The 26,677-nt window shown below is 38.8% G+C and overlaps 1 protein-coding gene across 2 annotated transcripts in view; it reads left to right on the top strand.

Moving 5' to 3' along the window:
• ASPH (aspartate beta-hydroxylase) overlaps positions 1 to 26,677 on the top strand; it is a 227,733-nt gene that overhangs the window by 174,864 nt on the left and 26,192 nt on the right. For both annotated transcript variants that reach the window (XM_061171943.1, XM_061171942.1), the window contains 3 exons: positions 5,129 to 5,227; positions 7,263 to 7,352; positions 12,188 to 12,325. In XM_061171943.1, coding sequence (XP_061027926.1) covers positions 5,129 to 5,227; positions 7,263 to 7,352; positions 12,188 to 12,325 — 327 coding nt within the window. The remainder of the gene's footprint in view (positions 1 to 5,128; positions 5,228 to 7,262; positions 7,353 to 12,187; positions 12,326 to 26,677) is intronic.

The following is a 26,677-nucleotide window of genomic DNA, read 5'->3' as shown; positions in this document are numbered from 1 at the left end:
TTTAAAACTTATATATTGATATTTATCAGTCCACAAGCAGCCTTTCTAAAAGTGTTCTTTATGATAGGAAAAGGAACTGAAAAACTTATGAGCTTAAACTCATGAACTTAAAAAACACATAATCTTGTACATTTTTCACTAAAAGACCAAACTAGAGAGAGACTACAGAACGCAAGCCTTTTGCGCACACGGAATAAATGACTCACCTTTCAGAGGGCATTGGCTACCTGATCTTCTAGCAAGGATACCTTTAAAAGGATGTCTGCCTTGTAATGGATGCTCTAATGAATAACTGCTAAGTCACAAGTAACTATGTCATCTAGAAAACTATGACTCCTTCAAGCAATGAGGGACGTCATTTGGTACAAGTTAAACAGGATACCAAATGACTTTGAAGCTGGAGCAAGTTAATGCCTCTGCAAAAGAAAGAGGAACACATTTACTTGTTATTCTTTAATTTAGGCCTCGGATCAATGGTTTTCAAACTGGTACACTTTGCATCAAAATGCTCCTACTCCGTAGAGACAATATGATTCCTTCTATTTTTAAAATGCTGTCAGGTATAGTGATTTCATACTCAGTCTCGAGACTGGGTCCACCCACAGAGTGGTGCTTTCCTCCTTTTACTGCCGTCGGTCCCATAATTGGGAATCACTGGATTTAGGAGCAGGTGTCTTTTGACCTTTGTCCTCAGTTGTACATTTTCTGAGAGAGCAGAAGTAAGACCTTTGCTGTTTATAGCATCTCTAATATCTATTCAGAGTGGGTTGAGCTTACAGTGTTGAAAATTTGTGCCACGTGCTAAAGTACCTGTTACAGGTCATAAAATAAGTCCCTATGGGGCACTGTATTTGCTAATGGCTGAGTGCCCTGCCTTGTAAAGTTTGGCTAAAGGAAACATCATGTATCTCAGTGATTGAGGAACATATGAATATAAGAACTGTCAAACTATATCAGACATACCCATTATTCTGCCACGGTCACAAGGCACAAAGATGGAATTATAGAATTTCTCCCTTCCTTCCTTCCTTCCTCCCTCCCTCCCTCCCTCCCTCCCTCCGTTCCTTCCTTCCCAAAAACCATGATCAAGTGTCTACAGGGTGTCAAGCACATTTGAGGTTAGGGCAGGATCTGAAAGCATCCTGGTTTCTTTCACCCACTATGGATTTGTCCTTCTCCAGCTTTTCAAAACCTTCCTTAAATATATTCATTCTTTTCATCTGGTACTAAATCTCAACTATATGAAACATTTTACTTCATTTTGAAAAATAAAACTTACCTGCTGTTGTTTATACATTTGAAATCATAATCTCATCGTAATAAACATAACAGGATGCAGAAAATCTAAAATGCAGCCTTATTATACAGCCGAGTGAGTTTCTTTTTGAAGAAGCATTGCTAAACTGAAACTAAGTGTGGGGTTTGCCTTTTGTTCCCTCCTCTGACTGCTAAGTTAATAAGCTGAATCTGATAGATTCTCTTTCCTTTACTAAAGTTTATCCTGATATGTTTATGGCCCAGTCAGAGATCATTTTCAGCAAACGGATATTGTAATTTTATATTTTTCTTCATGTTGATTTTTATCTTTGAGTAAGTTTATGAAAATCATTGATCGTTCCCTTTCTGGGTTTTGTTTGTTTGTTTGTTTGTTTTGCTGCTTTTAGTTTCAACAAAGATTGACCCACACACACTTGCTTGGGAAATGGTGGTTAAAGAAACAGAGTATGCCGTCATGGAGTTACAATCTGGTACCAAGTCACTAATCTTGGTTAATTTTAACTTCCTCGATATCTTTCAAATCCCCTCCCTTTTTAACTCAGGCCCTATCATCTCTTGCCTAAAGTAGGATAGATCCACTCTATCCAGGCTTGTTCTCCTATGATCTTCATCAACACAAAATGCCAATCTTACCTCCCACCCTTGGCTTCAGCTCTTTAGTGGTTCCCACTGCCCACAGCAGTGATCTTCAAACATGTTCCATTGCATCCCCTTGCAGTAAAAACTGTTGAAGCAAAAACTTGTGATATGTATGTTTATGTGTTTATATATTGTGTCTATGTATGTATGTACTAATCTGTGATGTACATTGTAAAAGGTCCACATTCTAAAATAGGTCTTAAGATGAAATGAAATATTTCAAATACTTTTAAAATTCCATTTAACTGCCAAAATATTTTTAACTCACACTGAAAAATTGATATTTTAGTAATATCCATGTGCAACATGATTTATGATTATATGATTTTTTTTAGTCCTGGTAGTGTGTCCTGCAGAGTTTGTGCTGGAACTAGAAATGTCAGCTCTGCCAGTTTGTTGTCGTCTGTGCCTTGTGTATATGTGTGTGTTTGTATGTGTGTGTGTATGTGTAAAGAGAGAGAGAGAGAATCTGTGTAACATTTTTAGTATTAATCTCAATTTGGTTTTCTTAGAAATCTTCATTTTCTGAGGGTTTGTTGATTACAACTAGATAATACAGCCTGTGCATCCATTATGCACCGCATGTAAACTGCAGTAAGCACAGTAGGTGATCATAAAGAATCAAGCCTGGAGGGCAGCCCTGTCGGTCACTCTGGGTCCTGACCGCCCACCCTCGCCTCACAGTAGCAGGTGTGTGAGTGGGACGTGGGACTGTCCACCATGCAGATGAGAGGAGAGCCCTGGAGCAGTTGCACCGTCCATATTATATTTCAGAGACAGATATAGGTAGAGCATTTGTCATTTCTTTCCACTCCCCCCGAGGATTATCTTGTACGTGATACTGAACAGGACCTTCCGTGGTTTGCCTCCTGTCCTTTTCTCCAGTCTCATTGCCTTTGCTGTTCCTGGCCCACTATTCCTTTTTATTCACTTTCTCCTGTGCCTTGAATGCCTCCCCCCAAAGTCCCCCACCTTCCTTTTCCCTGGTGAACTCCTATTCATCCATAAATACCTTTTAGCACTTGCCCCTGCCACACCCACCCTAGAGTGAGCTAGATGCCCGTCCTCTGTACCCCCGCGTGCCTCACGCCCATCGCTGTGCTTACACTTACCACGGTGCGTTGCTGTGGTCTGCTTGTGAGTCTGTCGCCTTCTCTTGACTGAGAGCTTCCTGAGAAAAGAGAGTATATCTCATTTATGTTGGTATGTCGAGAGCCTAGAAAAGTTCTGTGTGTTCTAAAATAGCTAGTAAATTAATACATTTGCTAATTACTTGAGATGATGGCTGTGTCTACAGTAAACAGAAATGTCATCTGTGTAACTGCAATAATTGTAATAATTCCTTCATAGTGTGCTACCAGAAATGTGATAAGCCTCAGTACAGTTTAGTTCCAGAAGTGTTTATTGAGCTCTTGCTCAGCACCTGACTCAGTAACAGCGCCGTGGAAGGTGCAGAAGAGGCAGAGTCTGGGCTCTCAGAGATCTAGTTGGGGAGTCGAGCCCGGCATGCACCCATCCGTTCAGTTAGTACAGAGTTCTCCACGACCTGCCATGTGCCCAGCACTGCTCCAAGCACTGGGGGTCAGCAGTGAGTGCAACAGACAAAAGCCCTGCAGAGTTTCCATCTTTGTGGAGGAAATCCAAATAAAATAAGTCAGATGGTGACGAGTGCTATGAAGAAAAGGGAGTCTCACCATAAACAAGTTAGAAAGTGATAGTGATGCAGCTGGAGGGTCTGTTTTATATCAGGTGATTCGGCTTAGGCTTCACTGAGATGCTAACCTTTGAGCAAGGATTTCATCACAGTAAGGGAGTGGGCCATCTGGATGTCTGGGAGAAGACGGTTTGAGGCAAAGGAGTACTGTGTGTGCAAAGGTCCTGAGGCAGGGGTGCCTTTGGCTTTCTATGCAGCAGCAAGGAGTCCAGGGTGCCTCAGAGTGGCTGATGGGGGTGGATAGGAGAGGAGACCAGAGAAGTAGAGAGGCCCAGCCCAAGGGAGGTCTTAGAGACTGTTCCTAGAACTTGGTCTTACTCTGAGTGAAATGGAACCCCTTTGGGTTTTGCATAAAGGAGGGATAAAATCTGACTTAGGATTTAGTGCATCTTTTCAGGACCCACGTGGAGAATGGGTTACAGGAGAGTGGGGCAGGGGTTCAGAGGGTCGGCAGTTAGGAGGCTCCTGTAAGAAGGTAGCAGAGAGATGATAGACTTGGACCAGGATGGCAGCGGTGGAGGAAGTGACAAGGAGTTTGATTCTGAATATATTGTGATGGTATCATTGGCTGGATTTGCTAATGGATGAGGTACAGGCGCAGATGCAAGATGGAAAACACTAAAATATTGGCAGGGTGCACTGTGGACTCACCAAGAGCATGGGGTCCCTGCCCAGCACACTTACTCCTTCTGTGTAAAAGATCCCATGACTCCCTTTTCCTACTCAGGCTCAAGGATGAAGAGAAGCTGTAGGATATTCATCTTTTCTCTACATGCGTTCAACGCAAACCTTCTTCACTCTTCACTTTTGATCTGTAAATTAGTTTGTCTAAGCAGCTTCACAAGTTGAATGTTGTTTTGGTTTCTCGCTGCTAATATTTAATTTAGAGGCATTTTGCATAATTTATCTTTAATCATAGTAAATGCATACAATAATAAACAATGATCTGATTTATATTAAATATTTACCTGGGTTTTATCACAGAATATTGGATTTGGTCGCCACTTTATCCTCAGTCCTTAAAATAGTATGGGTGTTCAAGAAATTTATGATGGATCATGATATATTTTGAATGCAAATCTAAATTTTCTCATAATTAAGGCAATGTATAAAGCATGTTCATAAAGAAATGTATAATAACCATTTGGAGTTGACTTCAAGTAAAGCTAATTTAAAGCAGTTTTTCCTGATCACTAAAAAAATACTGAAGTCATGAAATTGACAGAGGTTTTGCTGATTTGCATTGTTAAAGCAATGCTTTAATGGTCATTGCCTTTTCATTCATTTCTTCATTCTTGGAGAACATTTTGAGTTGAGGGGAAATGGGGCCATTTAAGCCTAATGTATTGCAATGAGACAAAACACTATAGCATTTTAAGCTATAACATCATAATCCAGTCCAAGTACTGTACAGCGAAGCTAATTAAAATTTGGTTTGATGGTCGTTTGTAGAATTCATAGTCCATCACAATAGCTTTTTGTTTTCTTTGTGTTTAGGTTCTGAATGTGACGCCTAATGACGGTTTTGCTAAAGTGCATTACGGCTTTATTCTGAAGGCACAGAACAAGATCGCCGAGAGCATCCCCTATCTAAAGGTAACTCCCTTCCTTCCTCTGTTTTCCTCTTTGGATCCCTTTGAGTCATTTGGACACCCTTGATTATGTATTGTAGATTGATTGGCATGCACTGCTGACTCTTTTCAATGCCAAAATGTACACCCTTGGACCATGACATTCACAGACAGTGTGGTCCTTCAGCATAATCAAGAGTATCAGAGGTAGAAGTACCAACTATGTGAGCAGAGACTATTTGGAAAAAATTTTATGAAGAAATTCCTAAAACTGCAGTTGTTATTAGTTGATAAAATATTTTAAAATATGGACAATGTGTTAACTGTTACTTTTACAATTTAATTATACATTGAAATGACTTTGAACAGGGCTCATGGAAACCTTTACAAAGTGAGGTAACAAATGCAGACTGAATAGGTCAAATCCCCAAGAGCCTGATAGCCTTAAAGACTCAGATTAAAATATGCTATCATTTTTTTTCTCACATAAAAATTGAAGTTCACCAGAATCACATTTGGTCTGGCTCAGGGCTCTCCAACAGAACTTACTGCCACAGAGGAAATGGTCTTTATCTGTATCCACTAATATGGTAGCCACTAGCCACATGTGACTGTTGAGCATCTAAAATGTGGCTGGTGTGACTGAGGAACTGAATTTTTTATTTTAATTGTAATTTAAATAGTAACACTAGCTAGTAGCTACCATATCAGCCAGGCAGCTGATTGACTACTTGTGAACTTTAAGTAGCACTTTTGTGATCCACCTTTGTGATCGCTTTCTTTCACATGACTTTGATCCGAGATCCCAAATAGTGACCCGCTGATTGCAAGTAGCTTGCGTGTTCTATTTGGCCAGCATAATTCTCTTAAAAACAATTTTAATTGCTTGCCTTGGTTGAAAATCTGAACATTTTATATGATCATGCAGATTTCTGGTGTCTCTGGAAAGGTCACATGTGGCCCACATCTCAGCACAGGAGCTGAGCAATGGTGTCCCCTTGAGGTGGGCATGCACCCCTCAGTCTGTCTTGGCTGTCACTGGGCCTCTGCAACCTGCCTGTTCCCTACCATGACCCTGTGGGCATGTGGGTTTTTCTGATTTAAAGTGTTCCCCTTAGATTTCCTTTCCTATAATAAGGACCTAACAGTACTCTCCTGGCTCAGAGATGAGGAAGTGGAGGGCAGGGTTGGTTAGTTAATGAGCAAGGACGTTTATCTGAGTGTCAGTCAGTCAAGAGCCCAGATCACGACTCTCCTGTCATGAGTGATGCTTCTGTTCCATGCTGCTATTTTCCAACATTATGCAAATAAAATTTCTTCCGAGTAAAAGATAATGGGCTTCTTGTGAAGAGGCCTCAAAGATGCAGTTTTTTAGACATTTAAATATGTTGTATCTTCATCCTTCTTTTACTTTTCTAAATTCATTCTCTTGCTTTAATATTTTCTCTCTCTCTTTCTTGTTTTTACATAAATTTAAATTTCAGTTCTTTTGTGGACAGTGGGGATGGAAATCAGCTGAGTGTTTTAGGATAGGAGTTGTTTAATAAAATTAGAGATCCAACTGGCTTTAATCCTGTTGTATGTTCTGTCAAAGATTTCATTGAAAAGTGAGGCCACATTTGTTTTGAGTGGAAAAAAAATATTATTTGCAGTTGGGTCTCTATCATTTCAAACATCTATGAACAACTAAATATTTTGGTTCAGGGATAAAAAAGCCTCTAGATGACATATGGTCAGATTTGGAGAGCAAAATAAATGTGATAGAAACTCAGACAAAGAAATTCTTTGAGATATTGAAATACGATTGCTCCTGCAGAGACAGTTCACAAAGCATCATACTGATTTTGTGGCGTATTCCACTGTTAATTGATGATGAATATATTGTTAAGTTGAACTTTATCACCTCCTTTTGGCTTTGCATTGTAAATGTTGACCAGTAACCTAATTGCCAAACTTTAATATTGAGGTGATTTTCTGATTCTTAGAAAACGTTAAGTAAATCAGTGAATTAAATCTGGTATTTAATTCTTTCATAAATACTGACACTGTCCTTTCTACAGGAAGGAATAGAATCTGGGGATCCTGGCACTGATGATGGGCGATTTTATTTCCACCTGGGGGATGCCATGCAAAGAGTTGGAAACAAAGAGGTAATGCATTCGTGAACTTTTTGTTCTCTTTAACAGAAGATAGAGGAGGGGGAAAGTATTTCTATGAGAGAGTTACAATTGAAAAAAATGTGTTAAGCATAAAGTTTTGAAGGTGGTGATTTAAACTTTTTGTAACAACCTAACAATTCTTACTAAATCCTATAAAGAATTTTTGGGATTTGACTTCTATAATTACTTTCAAGAAAGTATCTGAATAATCATGAGTAGCCTCTAAATTAGTGTGCCTGTGTGTATATCTGTGTGTGTGTCTGTAGAGATAGATATTGCCTTGAAAAAATATTTTTAAAATTATGAAATGAAGAGATGTGTTTGAAATTTTTAAAATATTTTTGAGATAATTTTACAGTTTGCCTAGATTTATTTTTATTTTATTTTGGAATTTAAAAAGTAGTTATTTTTAGAATGAAGTCTTTATTCAACTGATTCCTAAGCACACTGAACCCAGTAGTTAATTGTGTCATTTACCTTCCAAAATATTTAATGCCAAGTTGAAGATGAATACCTATAGCTATAATAATGACTGGTATTGACACAGAAAATATAGTAGCTAAAGCAAATCACATGTTTTCTTTGTGATTATCCCTTTTTTTCTGAGTACAGTGTCAGCTTCTTTAAACGTAACATCTGGTCATTAATCATGACATCGTACAATGTAAATTCCCAAACTCTCACCATCCACTGTGGTTCACACAACATTGATGGGCTGTCCTTTACCATCGCAGGGCTCTAGGCTGGGCTTTCCTTAGAGTCAGGGATCAAAGGCTGTAGTGAGACCTTGGCTCTTTGTAGCCATGCATTCCATATATGTAATAAAGTGACATCTAAGGATAACATAGCTTCAGGTTTCTAAAATTAATAAGAACATGGGACCATTTGGACAATTGAGGGTTCATTGGAGCAAGGGGTTTTGTGATGGGGTAATTGCCAGCTAGTGACAGGAACCAATTTCGGGTAACAGAAATTTGGATGATTGACACTGTTTTCTTTATACATTTCTATGTGTCTATACCTTTCCCCCTCCGACCTACCAGTCAATCAACTGGAATAGAATGAGAAATGAGAGGCAAAGAGAAAGAAGGGAGAAGAAATTGCTGATTAGTAGTCACTTTTGTGTTCCTTCATTCTTTTAAGATGTAAATGCCTGGTACCTCCTTTGAATGAGAGGGATAAGAAAGATTTTGCTACAGTATCTAACACTTGATAAGTGTTCATATGTGATTGCTATAAATGTAATTGTCACTAATTAATTTACCTTTCAACATCTCATGGTCCAGAACAAAGGCAGATAAAAGAAGTCTGTGATTTAGTCTCACATCTTAGATGAAAACAGCCCTTACTTCAAGGGCAAAGAATTCACTACTACACATTGTTAAGGGCTTGGCATTTGAACCTATGGGATTGTTCTATCAGCTTAATTATCATTAAGATGCAAAGAACAGCACAGTTCTTGAATTTAAAAGCTCACAAAGACTCATCCTTATAGGAGAAACAAGCCTATAGAAATCCCACGTTAGCATATTCTCCATATTAGATGTTGAATCTGAGTGACTCTCTCGGTGCTCTGAGTTTTCATACCGGGAAGCAACCCTCCTTCATGCTCTTAAGCTCTGCTCCAGGCACGAAAAGAGAAGCAGACCCACAGCCTCTGTGCTGCAGGGGCTGACAATAAAGTAGTTTTGACTTTTCTCACGGGATCATTTCATATGGGCAGGAAGCGGGAGAAAGACCAATCATGATACTCTTGTAGCAATTCAGCCTCAGCTTGTCCCAGAATTTCTGTGACTCCCAAATCCACATTCGAGCTCTCGTCTCCTACTCAAAGTCCACCATCTACTGCCTGCCTAGTTTCTCCACACGTTGCCGCAGTGACCACTCACTTGTTCTCCTCTAAACCACGTTTCTTCCTGGGTTCCGGCTCTCATTGGATGGTATTGCCAACTCCCAGGATCCAGACTTGAATCAGCTTAGCTCCTCCCTCTCCTGTGACAAACCCCCTCCTCACTCCAGGCCGGTCAGGTCAGTCAGCTTCTTCGATGTCTGGCGTCCATCTCATCTTCCCTCTTGCTTTGTCGGTGCTCTAATTCCAGCCTTTGTTGCCGTCCACCTCTGTGATGGCTGCAAGAACCTGGCTGTCGGTTCCTGCTTTAGTCTTACTTTCTTCCAGGCACCTTGGGCTCAAGAACCCCATGGTGCAAAATAGAAATAAAGCCCTCTTCCCAAACGATGGCATTCCTGGTTTTCCCAGGCCAGTTGAACCACCTGTTCTCATCACAAGTGTGTGTCCCATGTCCCACTGTGCACCACGCTCCAGGAGGAACAGGCTCTGGCTGGGGTCACGTACCACGGGCCCCAAACGTGGCCTGGGCTTTTCTGAGTTAGTCTCTCTTGACATACTATTTCTATGTAGTTATGTAGTGAGTGTGTGTGTGTGTGTGTATGTGTGTGTAAACTATACCTGGCATTAACTTGAAGTATAGTAGACATTGATATAGACCACATTTAACAAGGTGCCCAAGTATGCTTTCTGTCTATTTTAGTATTCCTGTAAAGAGGACATTTTCAGAGGATTCTAACAGCTTGATCATGGATTTTCTAGCAACTTTTATTGTGAGGTAGTCTAGATGTTTAAAAAAAAAAAAAAAGCAGTCTGGCTGAATTCATTGGGTCCCCTATATAATTGAAGGTATCATTGAAGATGATATTTTTAAAATTTCGAATATATCATTTCACAGTTTTGTTTCTCTAAAAGTTAAATGACAGAGGATATAAAACCAAGGGCCCTGACTGATGCACTCTGAGTGTCAGAAAAGCTCTTATGGGCAGTTAAACATGCCCCTGTAAGCAAAGTCTCTTGCCCAGACATTCAGCGTGGTGAGTGTTAAGGCCAAGACTGAAATCTGAGACTTCTAACTCCTGAACTAGAGTTATAAGTTTTGCTATAATATGTATACTAATATAATATGATAGTAATATAATATATTTTCCTATAATAATTTCTTTCTCACTACTCTAACAATATGTCTAGTCCTTAAAATGAATTGCTGATGATTAAAAATCTAATGGACTGTAAGAGTTTCCAAAAATCATCTGTTGTAATTAATAATGTTGTTTAACACTGAAAATTATAGGAAACAAAATCCTAAATTTAAATTGGACAAAAATAACTGAAATAGTCAATTTAATTTCAAAGGTAAAATGCTATATTTTTTGAAATCAGACAACCGTGAGCCGTTTTTAAAGAAATTACTTTATGGTTACCACTTACATGTATTTCAAGGAAAACATATAAGTGATTAGTATATACATTCTTAATTTGAGATATTATTGAGAAAGATAATTAAATAAGAAGATCCCTTGTGATAGTTTTTTTTTTTTAATGATACAAAGATAGAAGGAAAGAGGAATAAATTGCCAATAAATTGCCCTGGGTGATAATTCAACATATTTAGTCTTTTTAAATCTCAGATTGAGCATTTGTAAAATGGAGCTATTTGGGGTTATTGGAAAGAGCAAATGAAATTACGCAGGCACAAGCTAGTAGTAAGCTGAAAAGTGTTACTGAAAATAGGAGTGGTTCTGCTATCACACTTGATTTTTCTAACGAAGGAAATTTTGACTTATGAATTTTAAGAGACTTAAAAGTTATTATTTCTTACATCTAAAGTTAAGATGGGGTTTTAGGAAGATATTCTTCTATCTTCTTACTCTGCTTGATATTAACTGCCTGTTTTCATTGATCAAAATGTATATTTGAAATCACTCTTCAAAAGTAATCATTAGATCGGAATTACAATAATGGAGGGGATACCATTAGGCACACTCCTAGAACCGTCTTCCAGTCTAAAGACAATGGGGTGAGCACGGTGCAGGAAGCATGTGGGGAGGGCCACTGGGAGAGGTTATGGTTCGGGCGTCCTTTGAAGGGTACGCATGGAGCAACGGACTGCAGCCAGCTGTCCCTGAAAAGGCTAGTTAGTCTTCTTGGAGGCAAGTTGTATCGTGTTACAGCTAGCCTACAACCGCAAATGTTATCCCTTATGGCAGGAAAAAAAAATACTAGGAACAAAAATTCCCTTCTAAAAAAATCTAATGCGGGCTATCACTCTATTTACTGCTAACTCAGAATAATATTTTCTTGCGGTCTGCTTCTTTAATGGAGGATTTATACTTTGTTAACTTGGGGCAGCCTTCTTCATATGGACGTGAGAAGATTGTTCATGTTGCTGTCCGGGTATTCCCTGGCGGTCCAGTGGTTAGGACTCCCCACTTCCACTGCAGTGGGCACGGGTTCAATCCCTGGTCAGGGAACTAAGATCCTGCATGCCGCCGGGTGTGGCCAAAAAAAAAACACAAGGAAGAAGTTGCTGTCCTTCTTAACATCCCAATTCAGTAAGTGCAGATATCTGTGAAGAAATGATGAAAGTCATACTCCTTTCCTTTGAAAGGAAACACAGACTTTAAGAAATGAAAGCTAAAATATAAACATAGTCCCCTTTTGTGTCTTAAATGATTTATCCACTCAACAAAGTCCTAGAGTCTGCTGGACACTCCGGGGAGTCCAGAGTGAGTGCAGTGCAGTCCTGTGTTCAGAGAGCTTACAGCCTAGGAGTGAAAATAAAAAACACACATTTATTTAAAATAATAGGTCATAATCAGAGACCCAATCAAATAACAGTATTTTTGCTAGTGTAACAGATTTGGGCACCTGACTAGCAAGCTCTTTATTTAAAAGTCAGACCTTGTTTTTAGGGACTTGAATTGTAAAATTAGTAAAACTGCTTCATTTGGAGTTCAGTCTTTCTGAACTCTTCCAGGCATATAAGTGGTACGAGCTTGGGCACCAGAGGGGCCACTTCGCATCTGTGTGGCAGCGCTCACTCTACAACGTTCATGGACTGAAAGCCCAGCCGTGGTGGACCCCCAAGGAAACGGGCTACATGGAATTAGTGAAGGTGAGTGTTAACTTTGTCGAGTCCTTGTCTGTCTCGCCCTCTAAATTCAAAGACGGCTTCTCATGGAAAGGAATGTCAGGGAGGAGATAGATTTTCTTTCCAGTGGCATTTGCAGAAAATACGGCAAAAAGGATCTTCATCCCATCAGCCAAGAGTTTAGGTGAGATGGTGAAGAAAGAAATTTGTTGAAGAACAGATCTCAAATATTTTGGCTTTAGGACCCCTTTGCACTCTTAAAAGTTATTGAGCACCCCAAGGAGTTTTGTGTGTGTGTGTTGGGGGATTATATGTATCAATATAATTTTTAGAAATTAAAAATAAAAGGAAATTTAATCTTTTAAATGACTTCTATGAAAATAAAATAATAACTCCATTACATGTTAACATCAATAACTTTAAAAAATACATTTTCAAAGCAAAAAAAGTGAAGTGAGAAGATGGGAATTGTCGTGTATTTTTACAAATCTCTTTGGTGTCTGGCCTAATGGAAGACAGGAGGGTTCTCACCACTCTTTCACCCATACACCCACCGGAGCAGTGATGTCGTATGTCAGGTAGCCTCTGGAACACTCCACTGTGTGCTCATGAAAGAATGAGCATGAAAAGAGCAAATGACATCCTGGTATTATTAAGAAAATAGTTTTGATCTCGAAGACCCCCTCAGTGGGTCTAGGGAACTCCCTAGGTGTCCCTGGACAACACTTTGAGAACCACTGGTCCTGTCTATTAAAAAAATTAGATGTAAATACTTTTAGAAATTGTTGTGGCAGATATCTAGGATAGAGAAATGTAAGTAATTCTAACAACTTAGTAGCTTAAAAAAGAAACAAAATATTGGAGGCTTTTATATTGGTAGATTAAATCCAAACTATAAGAATGTCTACTTCATTATTTTGGTACAGGCTGGTCAGAAGTTTAACTCTTGCCTTGATAAGCTCCTTCTTCTTAGAAACATTAATCAAATGGAAAGTAAATTAACTCGTACTTTCAATCATTGTTTTCTACTCAAAATGTAAAAGGTAATCATGTATCTTATGAGCTAGAGGGGCTTCAGTGGTCTGGCCTGAGAATCTAACTGCCATATGTACATTGTTCATATAAGAAAATACATTCTGATTTTCAAACAACTGATTATCCATATCCAATGTGTGTTTTTCAACACCACCAGGGAATTCTCCAGTTCTCAGTGGACACTGTCTGGGTGTCCTACGAATTGAATTCAGTTCTGATACTATCTACCTGGAGTTAGCATCAGAGCCCATAATTTAAGGGCTCAGTCCCAGAACACCGACCCCACTTCAGATGCCAATAGCAAGTTTAGGTTGTCACCTGAGGTTCTGACCAACGGACTGTAAAATCAGAGGTTCCCCTATGACCGTCTCCTGGGGTTTAGTTTGTTAGAGTGGCTCACAGAACTCAGGACATTTTGTTATGTTTGCAAGTTTATTGTAAAGGATATTATAAAGGAAACAGATAAACAACAGCCAGATGAAGAGGTACAAAGGGTGAAGTCCAGAAGGGTCCTGAGTTCAGGAGCTTCTGTCCTCATGGAACTGGGGTACACAGCCTCCTGGCCTGTGGACAAGCTCACCCACCCAGAAGCACATCAAATCTTGGGGTTCAAGAGTTTTATAGGGCGTAATCTGCAGCACGTTAAGTCCATTCCCAGTGGTGGGTGGGCTGGAAGTTCCAGCCTTCTAATCACCTGGTCTTTCTGGTGACCAGCCCCATCCTGAGGCTATCTGGGGCCCCATGCTAAGTCGTTTTATTAGCATACATTCAAATGTGCTCAAAAGGGGCTCCTTATGAATGACAAAAGTCACTCCAATTATTCAGAAAATTTCATGGGTTTTGGGAGGTTTGTGCCGGGACCTGGAAACAAAGACCAGATATATTTCTTATATTATCCGAAGCCACCCTCTGGGTTTTGAGCGCAGATCCCTTCTAACAAAAGAATCCTAACAGTTAACAGACATGGGCACATTACTAGATCTCATTCAGTCATTAATAATAATGAGTCCAGTCCATTCTCACGTTATATGAAAGTACCTCCCAGGGCGAGGCCACTCAGGTTGGCAGGCCTCCGTTAGATCTCATAAGTTCCAAAAGTAGGAGTGGTCTTGGCAACATATGGCTTTACCCTTTCAGACATCTGGTGTAGCTGAGCTAAGAGACAATATCTTGCCCTGAGCCTCTTCGAGATGTTAATGTAATGTTGGATTTCCCTCATTACATACCCTATTTATTCATCCTCTTACCTTCAGCTATTATTTCTCCTTTTCTTCATTTATACCCTACCTTTTCCACCCTTGGAAAGGACATTCAGTTTGGCCACTGTGCTGGTCTGGATTGCAGGCGGCAGTACTAGCCTAGTAAATACCTCCTCTGAGTTCACTACCATTCAGGTGGGGTAGGGTTACCCAGGGGCAAAACTCGTGGGCTGTTTGTCCCACCAGGCAGTATAGCTACATTCACTCATCTGAGAGAGGTGAGAAGGGAAAAGCAAGAGTGACAAAATATTGATAATTTTGGAATCTAGGTGATGGATATATAGAGGTTTCTTATACTCTTTTCTCTACCTTGAAGTATATGTTTTACATTTTTCATAATTTTTTTGTTAAAGAACATCTTGTTCTTTAAGACCTATAAGACTTCACTGATCAATTTGGTTTACTCGGGGAAAAGAAATTTTCAATGAGGTTTCAATAAACTTATATTAAATGAGTCTTCCTAGACCATGTTTATTCTGTATTTTATTATAAGATCAGTATACAAAATCAATTGTATTTCTTTACACTAGCAAAAACAAACAAAAAAACCCACTCCCAAAATGAAATTAAGAAAACAATTCCATTTGCAATAGCTTCAAAAAAGAATATAAGATACTGTATTAGCTTGATATACCTTCAGTAGCAAAGTATCACAAACTAATTGTCTCACAGTTCTGGAGGCTATAATTCCAAGATCAAGGTGTCAGCTGGGTTGCTTCCTTCCAGGGGCTGTAAGAGAATCTGTTCCATCCCTCTCTCCTAGCTTCTGGTGGTTTTCTGGCAACCTTTGGAGTTCTGTGACCTATAAATTTCTGCCATCATCTTCACATGGCATTGTCCCTGTTTGTGTATCTGTCTCTGAATTTTCCCTTTTTATAAAGGACACCCTTTGTAAAAGACACCAGTCATATTGGATTAGGGCCCACGCTAATGTCTTAATTTTAACTTTATTACTTCTGTGAAGACCCTATCTCCAAAAAGGGTCACATCCTGAGGTACTGGGGGAGTAAGACTTAACATGTAAATTTGGGGATCATCATCCAACTCTTAAAAGATACGTAAGAATAAATCTTAAAAAGAAGTGCAAGACGTACACTGAACACTACGAAATTGTATTGGAGGAAATTTCGAACCTCTAAAGAAATGGAAACACATTCCATGTTTATGGACCAGAAAACTTAATATTAAGATAGCAGTATTTCCCAAGTTGATCTAAACTTTCAACACAATCTCTATCAAAATTCCACATGGCTTTTTTTTTTTTTTTTTACGGAAATTGACAAACTGATCCTAAAATTCGTATGGAAACACAAGGGACCAAGAATAACCAAAACAATTTTGAGAAAGAACAAAGTTAGAGAACTTAGACTTGCCAGTTTCAAAACTTACTACATACAAATTAAAGTAATCAAGACAGTGTGATAGTTCCATAAGGATAGACATATAGATCAGTGGAATAAGAATTGAAAGTACAGAAATAAACCCTTACATTTATGATTAACTGATTTTTGACAAAGGCGCCAAGACAGTGCAAAGGGGAAAGAACTGTCTTTTTCACGGGTGGTCCTGGGACAATTGGATATCCAAATGCAAAAAAATAAAGCTATCGCATACTGTACATAAAAACAAACTCAAAATGGATATAGACCTAAATGTAAGAGATAAAACTATAAAACTTGTAGAAGAAAACATAGAAGTGTTCATAACATTATGGAGTTAGGCAATGGTTTTCTTGGGTATGACACTGAAAGTACAAGTGACAAAAGACAAAATAAATTAGATTTCATCAAAACTTAAACTTCTGTGCTTCAAAGGACATGATAAAGTGAAAGTAAAATCCATAGAATGAGAGGTAATATTTGCAAGTCATGTATCTAACATATATATATATGATATAATGAGAACTCTGATAACTCAATAGAGGGACAGATAACTCGGTTAAAAAATGGGGAAAGATTTGAACAGACACTTATTCAAAGAAGATAATGAATGGCCGAGAAGCCTATGAAAAGGTGATCGATGACATTTGTCATTAGGGAAATGCAAATCAAAACCACAATATGATACCATTAACCCTCACTGGGATGGCTGCAGCAAAAAAGATGAACATTAACAAGTGGTAGCAAGTATGTGGAGAGATTGGAACCCTGGAACTTTGCTGGTGGGGATGCAGAGGGGTGCAGCCACTTTGGAAAACGATTTGGCAGTTCCTCAAAATGTTAAACACAGAGTTAAGGCCCAGCAATTCCACTCCTAGGCATATACCCAAGAGAAATGCAAACATATGTTCATACAAAAATGTGTCCCTGAATGTTCTTAGTAGCATTATTCATTATAGAAAAAAAGTGGCCAATAACCCAAAGGTCCATCTAAATGATGAATGAAGGAATAAACAAAATGTAGTATATTACACAATGGCAATAAAAAAGGAAGAAGTGCCAAGATCCATGGTACAGCATGGATGAACCACGTGTTACATGATTCTATCCATATGAACTGTCCAGAAGGCAAATCAACAGAGAGAGGAAGGGGTGAGAGCCAGGGACTGAGGAGAGGGCCTGAGGGTGAGCAACTGCTCATGGGTAACGAGTTACTTTTTGGTGTGATGAAAATGTTCTAAAATTAGATAGTGTTGATGGCTCACAAGTCTGTGAATACACTAAAAACCACTGAATTGTAAAAAGTTAATTGAGTGAATTTTATGGTATGTGAGTTATGTCTCAATAAATCTGTTAAAAATTGGGAAACTGTGATATATACGTTGTGGTTCAAGTATGTTGAAAACTAAACAGGTTTCTGGGGGTTTATGAAGAACACCTAACTTAACCATCAGTGAGGGCAGTACAGTGAGGCAGGTTAGAGCATCTGCTCCATAGCCATATTGCCTGGTTTGTTGATTTGACTGTTTCATTTGGTTTTTCACTAAAGTATAATTGATTTACAATATTATGTTAGTTTCAGGTATATAACATCATGATTCAGTATTTTTATAGTTTGTACTCCATTAGAAGTTATTACAAGATAATGGCTATAATTCCTTGTGCTATAGAGTATATCCTTGTTACTTACCTGTTTTATACATAGTGGTTTGTGTCTCTTAATCCCATACCCCTCTCTTGCCCCTCCTCCTTCCCCTCTCCCCGCTGGTAACCACTAGTTTGTTTTCTGTATCTGTGAGTCTGTTTCTGTTTTGTTATATTCATTTGTTTGCTTTATTTTTTATATTCCACATGTAAGTGATAACATAGAGTATTTATCTTTCTCTGTCTGACTTATATCACTATGCATAATACTCTCTAGGTCCATGCACGTTGCTGCAAATGGCAGAATTTCATTCTTTTTTATGGCTGAGTAATATTCCATTCTATATATATATATATATATATATATATATATACCACATCCTCTTTATCCATTCGTCTGTGGATGGCAATACAGTGAAGCAGTTTAGAGGATTGGCTCTGTAGCCACACTGCCTGGTTTTGAATTTTTGGTCTCATTCCTTACTAGCTATGTGACATTGAGCAACACTTCTTCATGCTTCTGTTTCATTATCTGCCAAGTGCCTACGGAAATAGTGCTTGTTCCATGGCTGTTTATTTAATAAGTAAGTAGGAAGTACTCAATAAACATTAGTTATTGTTATCATTTATAATTTTAATTTATGTGTTACCTTGTTTTCATAGGAAAATATTTTCTAGTTTCTAAAAAATTAGTGGGAAAGGAAATTTTGAAATTTTATGTATTATTGAAATAATAACATAACAGCTATCATGTATTAAATGCCTATTTCTAATCATTGTGCTGAGCACTTTTGTATATAATACTTCTCATCTTTACAACAACTCTTCAAGATAGGTGTCATTGGACCCACTTATGTTTGAGTAAGTAAGGATTAGAGAAACTAAGAAATTTGCCCAAGGCCCTATATTTAATAGGTCAGGGCTGGGATTGGAACTGAGCCCTCCTTATCCTCAAGTCCGTGCCTTCACTGGTACCTCACGACGCCCTCAAAGTTACTGAGGTCTGCTCTGATGTCTCATGTTATTCTCCTTCTAGCCAATTAAATCTTTATTTCAAAATTCTCTCTCTCTGGGCTTGATTTCAGCCCTGCCTGTTTTAAGCTCTGCTTCATCTAAGAAGAAAAAAAGCAACTCCTGGGCGTTAATCACAGGGTCCCCAGCAGCATAGAATCTGAGTGTGTGACAACTGTGGGTTGTGATTGTAAAGTTAGCTTTACTTTACTAACTACCTTGATTTGCAGAAATGTTAATATTGTATACATTATGACTTAAAAAAAAGTAATTTCGGGTGACCACTCACCAGTAGTGAGTGTGACAAGGCAGAACTTTCTGTGTGAGGAACCCAGGGCCCAGAACCACTTAGCTGACACACACTTGCACATCAAGATTTTTTTCCATTTTCAAATTACAGATTTGACTATTACGGATCATGGATCATCACCCAGGCATTCATATTGTAAGGTGGAAACCTGGATGGGGTAGCTGCCATATTTGGCCAAAATCCTTTTAGAATAATTATCCAGATCTGGCCCTTATGTAATGATTAACTGCCATGCATAGCACATTTTCATTTAAATTATTTTCATTGTATGTTCCAGTGAGCTGTAGAGTGCAATTTTCTTGAAGGCACGGGACAATGTTCAGTAAAATGTTATCATCTGTGTTTTTCCATTTTGTTGAATTGTCATTGTTTCCCCTTATTGTGTAGCTTGCAATTTGGCAATTCTGTGCACTGGGGGTGTTAAGAGGCTGTGCAACTCGATGAAAAAAATTTAGAGAAAAATATCCCAGTAGAGTTTTCTCTTTTAGGCGTATGTTCATTAAAATTGAGTACTTTTTTTGCCCAAATAACAAATATGAAAACCCTAAGTGTTTTGGGGGTATTTAACATAGAAATTGAAACAAAAATAGATTAATGTCTTTGCTAGGTTATAAATAGAAAAGGGAAAAGAAATCTTTTCCAGTGAGAGGAAAGCCATCATACTTAAGAATTTTGCTATTCTTCTTTTTGAGATTAGCTTTGATCCAAATTATTCCGTGGCTAATTTAGATGTAAACATGCATGCATTGAAACCACTGTAGTAACATGGAGAACACAACAGCCAATAGCAACTGAAAACCATAGTTCAAAATAACCTTTTCTATTTTTTTTCCTGCTACCTAACTCTGCATTCATCACTGGGAAAAAGGGAAACTCTTGCATGCTTCTTCTGAGTTTTTCACAGCACTTGCTCTGATAGAAACATATAGCATCACAGATAAGTTTTCCTTCCTCATACGGTAGTTTTATTACAGTTGGAGAAGTGCCCAGTAAAACTTGCCAGTGTTGTGACACAGTGCTTAAGAATGATTGATTGAATGATACTCTTCCTGGCATTTTCTCTCAGACTCTGGCTTTTATTAATTAAGAAACCCGTTGTGTATGAATAATGCCACCTGGACAAAAATAGGACTTATACAAGAGTGAATTCGTGGTTCAGCATTTGTATCTGTGTGTTTAAATATTTTAATATTTTCACTGAACTGCTTTTGAAATGAACTGGATTGAGACAGAAGCAAAAATGTCAGACTTACAGTGGAATTAAGCTATAAAGTAAGAGGATTATCAATTTTATAGAAAAGTAAGTATCATACTATAAAGAAGTGCTGAAAGCAGTTTCTTAAGATTAACGTAATATTTTAATCCTATTTTTCTAAATCAGACTTTCGACTTTTGGATTCCAATGATACTTTCACTAAAAATGACAACAGGAGTGCAGAGAATTTACAGAGTTCGATGGTTATGTGATTTAAAAGTGAACTTTAGAAGCAGGTTAGTTTTGCTCTCTGCTCTGACACCTTGGGGAAGTCATTTCATCCATCTGGGCCTCGGTTTCTTTCTCTCCAAATGCAAAATAATTGCCTCAGTTCCTCCTCTCCTACGAGGTGCAAAAACACAACAAAACGCCACCATCATGGATGTTCCCGTGTGTGTTGAAGTGTGAGCCCTTAATAAGAGTTGACACTCTGCTACGATTCTAGGAGGGTCTAAGATGCCAGTTATGGCAACATATCAAAAGGGTGAAATATTAGAAATTCTTTGAATTATTTCAAACTAAAAGGTCATTTTCTTTCTCAAAGCAAAATTGATGAGTTTTCAACATTTGTCAGTTTTTAAAAAATGCCTAAAAATTGGCTTTATCTCTGGTCCACCTCGGGAGCTTGCAGTACAGTGTTTGACTTACAGACCCAGGCACTACACTGCAAGCTGCATCTGTAGGTTAGTACGCCATTTGCAGTTCCAAAATTTTTGATCAAGTAGTGTTACCAAAAGCGGGATCTGGCTGCTCACCGCTCAAGAGCTGGCATCCGGGGATGGAAGTGAGAGTGGGCGAGGTGTGTGGAGGCGGACTCCTGTCCAAAGGACAACCAGGGGGCGAGAGCTTTTACAGGTGCAGGGAGGGGCTACGCGCAGAAACGGCACAGGCAGCTCTGACGGTCATCTTGAAATTGGTCATCGGTGGTCTGACCAGCGTCATCTTGATTGTTTTAAGTACAGTTAATCTTCAGTTCCGGGGTCGGTTTGTTCCCATTTCCTTGAGGCTAATTCTTGGAATTGTGGCAGCTTGTGTCATGGCTACAGTCTGCTCATCATGTAGTTAACTTCTCCCACCTGATGGGGGTTTCAGCACCTATAAGACAGCCCACAGGATATGGCGCAGAATATTATCTGTAGCCCTTGAGAAGGAACTAAAGGTCCTTGACTTTGCTTACTGACTAAACTGTTATTGTTTTGTACTGTTTGACTGCTTTTCTTTGCTTCTGCATTTTCTCACTTCTCTGATTAAACGTACTCTTTGGTTAAAGTTTTTCCACAGACAGAAGGCAGGCGGAGGACATGGGGGGCACAGGCCACAGGGCCATGCTCCGTTTCAGCAGGTCATGATCTGTATCTTAATATACATACACACCGATCGATGCATGTGCACATACACGTTATAGATCACTTGCTCATCTGTTTATCAAGTGGTTTATTTTATATATAAACAAAAAGTCTCTGTCAGACTTGCAGCCCCTTGAGATTAGGGACTTTGGGGTTTCTACTCCCTCCTGACCTAGCCCGGTGCACCGTTCCCTGTGGGTAGAGCAGGGAAGGGACGACAGAACTTTATTTCCCCTTTTACCTTCCTCTGACTGAGCATGTTGGCTGGCATCCCTGCCAGTCTGGGCTAGAGTACAGGAATGTGGGTCTCCTTTGCACTCTTGTGTCCTTGAAGCCCTCAGGCTGGCTGCTTCTCCTGGCAATCTGGGCTATCTTTTTGTCTTTCTCCTAGGAGAAGAAACCCCCTTTCTCCCACTCTTTAGAAAGAGCAAAATTCAGTCCTCCGAGACTCTTCTCTTGCCCTGTGCTAGGTACTTTATGCTATCCTTTCCCTTCAGTAAGGATACGAGAGACTGTATATACAAAGCGGCAATGGCCAGACCATTTATAAAAATAGAACCTTGACCTACAATCTGCAACAGCCTGCCAGGGAAACGAACCCCTTTTCTACAACAAATAAACCAGGAAGCCAGCCTACTGTAAATCAGACTGACAGGAAGCCAGATTACTATCTCCAGTGGCAATCCAGAAAGCTAAACAATAACTTCTATAACATTCTGCCCCAAATGGCCAGGACTTGATTAATAACTGACAGCTTTCCTAATTTTTGTCCCCGCTTCCAACTTAGGACCAACCAGAGAAAGTCAAATATGCTTCGCTAACCAATCACTAGAACACCCAGCTTCTAGTGAGCCTGCCTACAGCTTCCCCAGGCCAACAGCCTCCAATCAGGGCGCCCCTGAAGCCTTCTCTTTTCTCACTAGAAAGTCTTCCCACGTCTCTGCCAAAACACTGGTGATGGTGGCAGACTCCCTTGCTTGTCTGAATTAATAGCCTTTGCTTTTCTCATTCGATTGGAATGTCAGATGTTTTCCTTTATTTTTATATTCAAACTTGAAAAACAGGAGATCTGATTAAAATGCACTAGGACCAGCAAGAGACTGCTCCTTCAATGCAACTAATTTCCCTAGAGATTTTATTAAAATCAGTTTGCTGTGAGAGCGTTGCGCGCGCTATAGTGTTTGCTTGGATTTCATAACTTCAGCTCAGCGCTCAGGAGGATGACCCTCTACCCTGGTATATTCTTTCTAAGGCAGGGGACACTGCTACCCATGTCTTCTCATCACAGTGTAAAGTATAGGCATGTTTTAGCGAAGATTTAAGTAAACTGACTTTAAAAAATCAGATCTATAATTCCTAAAATAATTAACTATAGCCAGCATGTTCTTAGACAATTAGGTAAAAATGGTATACATTTTAGTAATGCACCACTATTATCAATTCATTCTAACTCCAATTTAATGGGTAAACTTGGCCTGGAATAGTCTTCGACCACATGCCTTCTCTTAATTTAGAGTCAGAACCTTTCAAAATACATACACATCTCTGGGACTTCTCAGTTGCCAATGTCTATATTTTCTCAATTCCCTTTTTTCTTAACAGCTAATCATACACAGTTACTTACCTAATCTTGCTTATGTTAACCTGAGCTCTGTGAATTCTTGTATTATGGTTTGTTCACATGTGAAAAGCATAACTCTTCCTGACTTTTTCCATGACTATACTTTATTTTGCTGCTATAGACTTACTTGATTCCTGATCCCTTCCCATCTACTATTTGCTTTCTTAGCTGGATCTAGTTCTAACCTGAACCTGCATTAGTGTTACGAGTTACTTGTGTCCCCTCAAGAATTATATATTGAATTCCTAATCCCGTTAGTACCTCTGAATATGACTGTACTTGGAGATAGGGCCTTTAAAGAGGTAAAGTTAAAATGAGGGCATCAGGGTGGGCCCTAATCTAATATGACTAGTGTCCTTATAAGAAAAGGAAATTTGGACACACAGGGGTGTATGCACACACAGAGGAAAGACCATGTAAGAACATAGAAGATGGCCATCTACAAGCCAGGGAGAGAGGATTCAAAAGACACCAAACCTGCTGACACCTTGATCTTGAACTTCCAGCCTCCAGAATTGTGAGGCAATGCATTTCTGTTGTTTAAGTCACTCAGTCTGTGGGATTTTGTTATGGCAGCCCTAGCAAACTAATGCATTAGTGACTTTCCTTACTTAGCAATCTGCAACATTTCCTAACTGCCTAAGCAAAAATGTTTCTCTGAATGGGCCTATTTTCCTCCATAGAAGAAGATACTTAAAGCTCAGTTGGATGAATTCTGTTTGATTTAGGACAAAATTAAAGTGATTTTATATCAAGCTTCAAGCATCATAATCAATATTATCATCATCAGAGCACATCATGGAATTGGGAGGATACCAACTGTGATGCAAGGAAAGTGTATAGGCCAAGAGGCGAAGAGAAATTAGTTGACAATAAATCAATATATGGATTACCAGAGTTTAGTTTAAAATGTAAGCTATGATGCTGAGAATTCTTTCTTCTCTCTCGCCACTACCTTTCTATCACATGAAACATCATTGCTTTGGTGATCTTTTGCAGACACATTTGAGGGACTAGTAAAGGCTTTTGCAGGCCAATAGGATTTTGTTTCAAAACTTCGCTAGAAGGTTGAATTATATATTAGAAGATCCTTCTAGTTTAAGAGAAAAGAAGGTAAGCGGTCGAAAATAATCAGCTGTTAGAGCTGTCTAGAAAATATGAATGAGGAAGGGTTAAGCAAAACTGTACACATTCATTTACCACCTCCCACACGAAACCTCACGTAAATGGCAGTAAAATAATAAAAATGGTATAAACCCACAAGTTAAAAAAAAAAAGAAAAACAGGAGGGAGACAATAACAGATGAACAATGTCAGCATATTTTTTGGAAATGGAAAAGAGAAGTAGCTAACTTAACAGATCCAAGAAAGCTGAGATGGAAGTAAGTAATTACAGAGGGACTTCCCCAAAGAAGAAACTTGCTACTACAGCAGTTAAAGAAAGTGCATGGCCTCCAAAAATAGGGTTGTCTATCCTGACATTTTAGGGTGCCCCGTGAAAACACTGGTTTGACGATACACCCATCAGTGAGGCCTGTCAGTCATAGGCCCTGCCCTTTCCCATAGCATTTCCAATCAATAACTCAGTTCTATAGGACTCGCACCCAAGGATCACCACACATTGGAGAGACCCCTCAACATGAAAGAAAATAAAAATGGAAAGAATGCTGTAGTTCAGGGGAAACAAAATTGGGGGAGCAAATGCCAACTTAATATCTCTAATACACTCGAAGCAATAAGAGAAGAGAGTGTAGCCATGAAAAAAGAATAGGATGCTATAAAAAGGAACAGTCAAAGACACGGGACTCTCAGAAATTTTAAACTGTGATTTGCAGAAATAAGAATTTAATAGCACTATTGGAAGCTAAGTCCAGTCTCCCAAAAGAAAAAACAAAAAGACAAAAATGGAAATAGAAAAGTTTTGAAAATTAGAGGCTCAATTTAACATGTCTAATGTACAAACAAAAAAATTTCCAGGAAGAATAGGAAAAAAAGATGGAGAAGAAATTATGAAAGAAATAATACTATATAGTCTAGAATTGAAAAATGTGAGTTTCCATATTGAGGGGACCACTAAGTGTTCAGCACTTACACTAACGCACGTTTCCACAAAATTTCAGGAAACCAGAAATAAAGAGAAGATCTTAAAATTCTCATCATTATCATCATAGCTCTATCCATATATAGCACAGTTACTTTTAGCACATTTAATCTTCTTAGAGACTCCTGAGGGAAGTAGTAGTACTTTATGCTCTTTATAAGTGAGAACTCTAAGGCACAGAGCGATTATGTAACTTGCCCGACAGCACACAGCTAATAAGTGGCACAGTCAGAATTTCAAACCAGGCAGCCTGGCTCCCATGCTTTACACCCCTAACCACTATACTGTGTTGACTTTTATAAAGCTTCTAGAGGGGAAAAGAAAAAAAAGAATCCAAAAGGCATCAGATTTCCCAACAGCAGCACTAAATGTTATATAACGCAATGGATCAATGCTTTCAAAAGTCTATGTAGAAATTATTTACTACCTAGAATTCTGTACATAGTCAAGTCTTCAATCAAGTGTAAGAATAGCTTCAGATAAGTCAGAAAGACAAAGACCAATACCATATGATATCACTTATATGCGGAATCTATAAAACAACACAAATGAACGTATATACGAAACAGAAGGAGACTCAAAGGCACAGAAAACAGACTTGTGGTTGCCAAGGGGGAGGGGGTATAGGGGAGGGATGGACCGGGAGTTTGGGATTAGCAGATGCCAACTATTATATATAGGATGGATAAACAACAAGGTCCTACTGTAGAGCACAGGGAACTGTATTCAATATCTTGCGATAAACCACAAAGGAAAAGAATATGAAAAAAAAAAAAAAATATATATATATATATACACACGTATAACTGAATCACTTTGCTGTACAGAAGAAATTAATACAACATTGTAAATACTTCAATAAAATTTTTTTTTAAAGAATAGCTTCAGACAGTTTTAGAAATTCAGTTTTACCTGTGGTGTGTCCTTTCTCGAGAACACAGATAATCCTTTATCCAGATTAGAATCCAATAATTAGGGAGCCTCATACTGGGCAGAGGTCAAGAGAAGTTCCCTGATGACAGTTGTCCGGCAAGCCCAGACACCGACCAGTTCAGAGCAGAGCAAGGCAGATGGCTATTGGAGGGTTATCTTCAGAGAAAAGAGAGAAAGAAAGTAATAGCTTATACGATGTTTTTGGCAAAGCGTAGAATAGTATAAGAGATTTTACAGCAATCTTTCAGGGCTATAAAGAAGAAACGGTGATAAGGGCATTAAAAAATTAAGCCAAAGAAAAGGAGATAGAATTTATAAATGCTGCATGTGAAATGAAGTGTAATTGTTACAACTCAGGAAAACCCAAATGTGAGTTTACCCAGATGTATGAAAGGTTTGTGACATGAGCTGAACTGCTAGATGGAGAAGAGGGAAAAGGAGACGTCAAATTGTTAACTTGTTCCCTTCCCTGACAGAAAATG

The sequence above is a fragment of the Eubalaena glacialis genome, chromosome 17 (genome assembly GCF_028564815.1).
Source record: "Eubalaena glacialis isolate mEubGla1 chromosome 17, mEubGla1.1.hap2.+ XY, whole genome shotgun sequence".
NCBI lineage: Eukaryota > Metazoa > Chordata > Mammalia > Artiodactyla > Balaenidae > Eubalaena > Eubalaena glacialis.
This window is presented reverse-complemented; position numbering and strand designations above follow the sequence as displayed.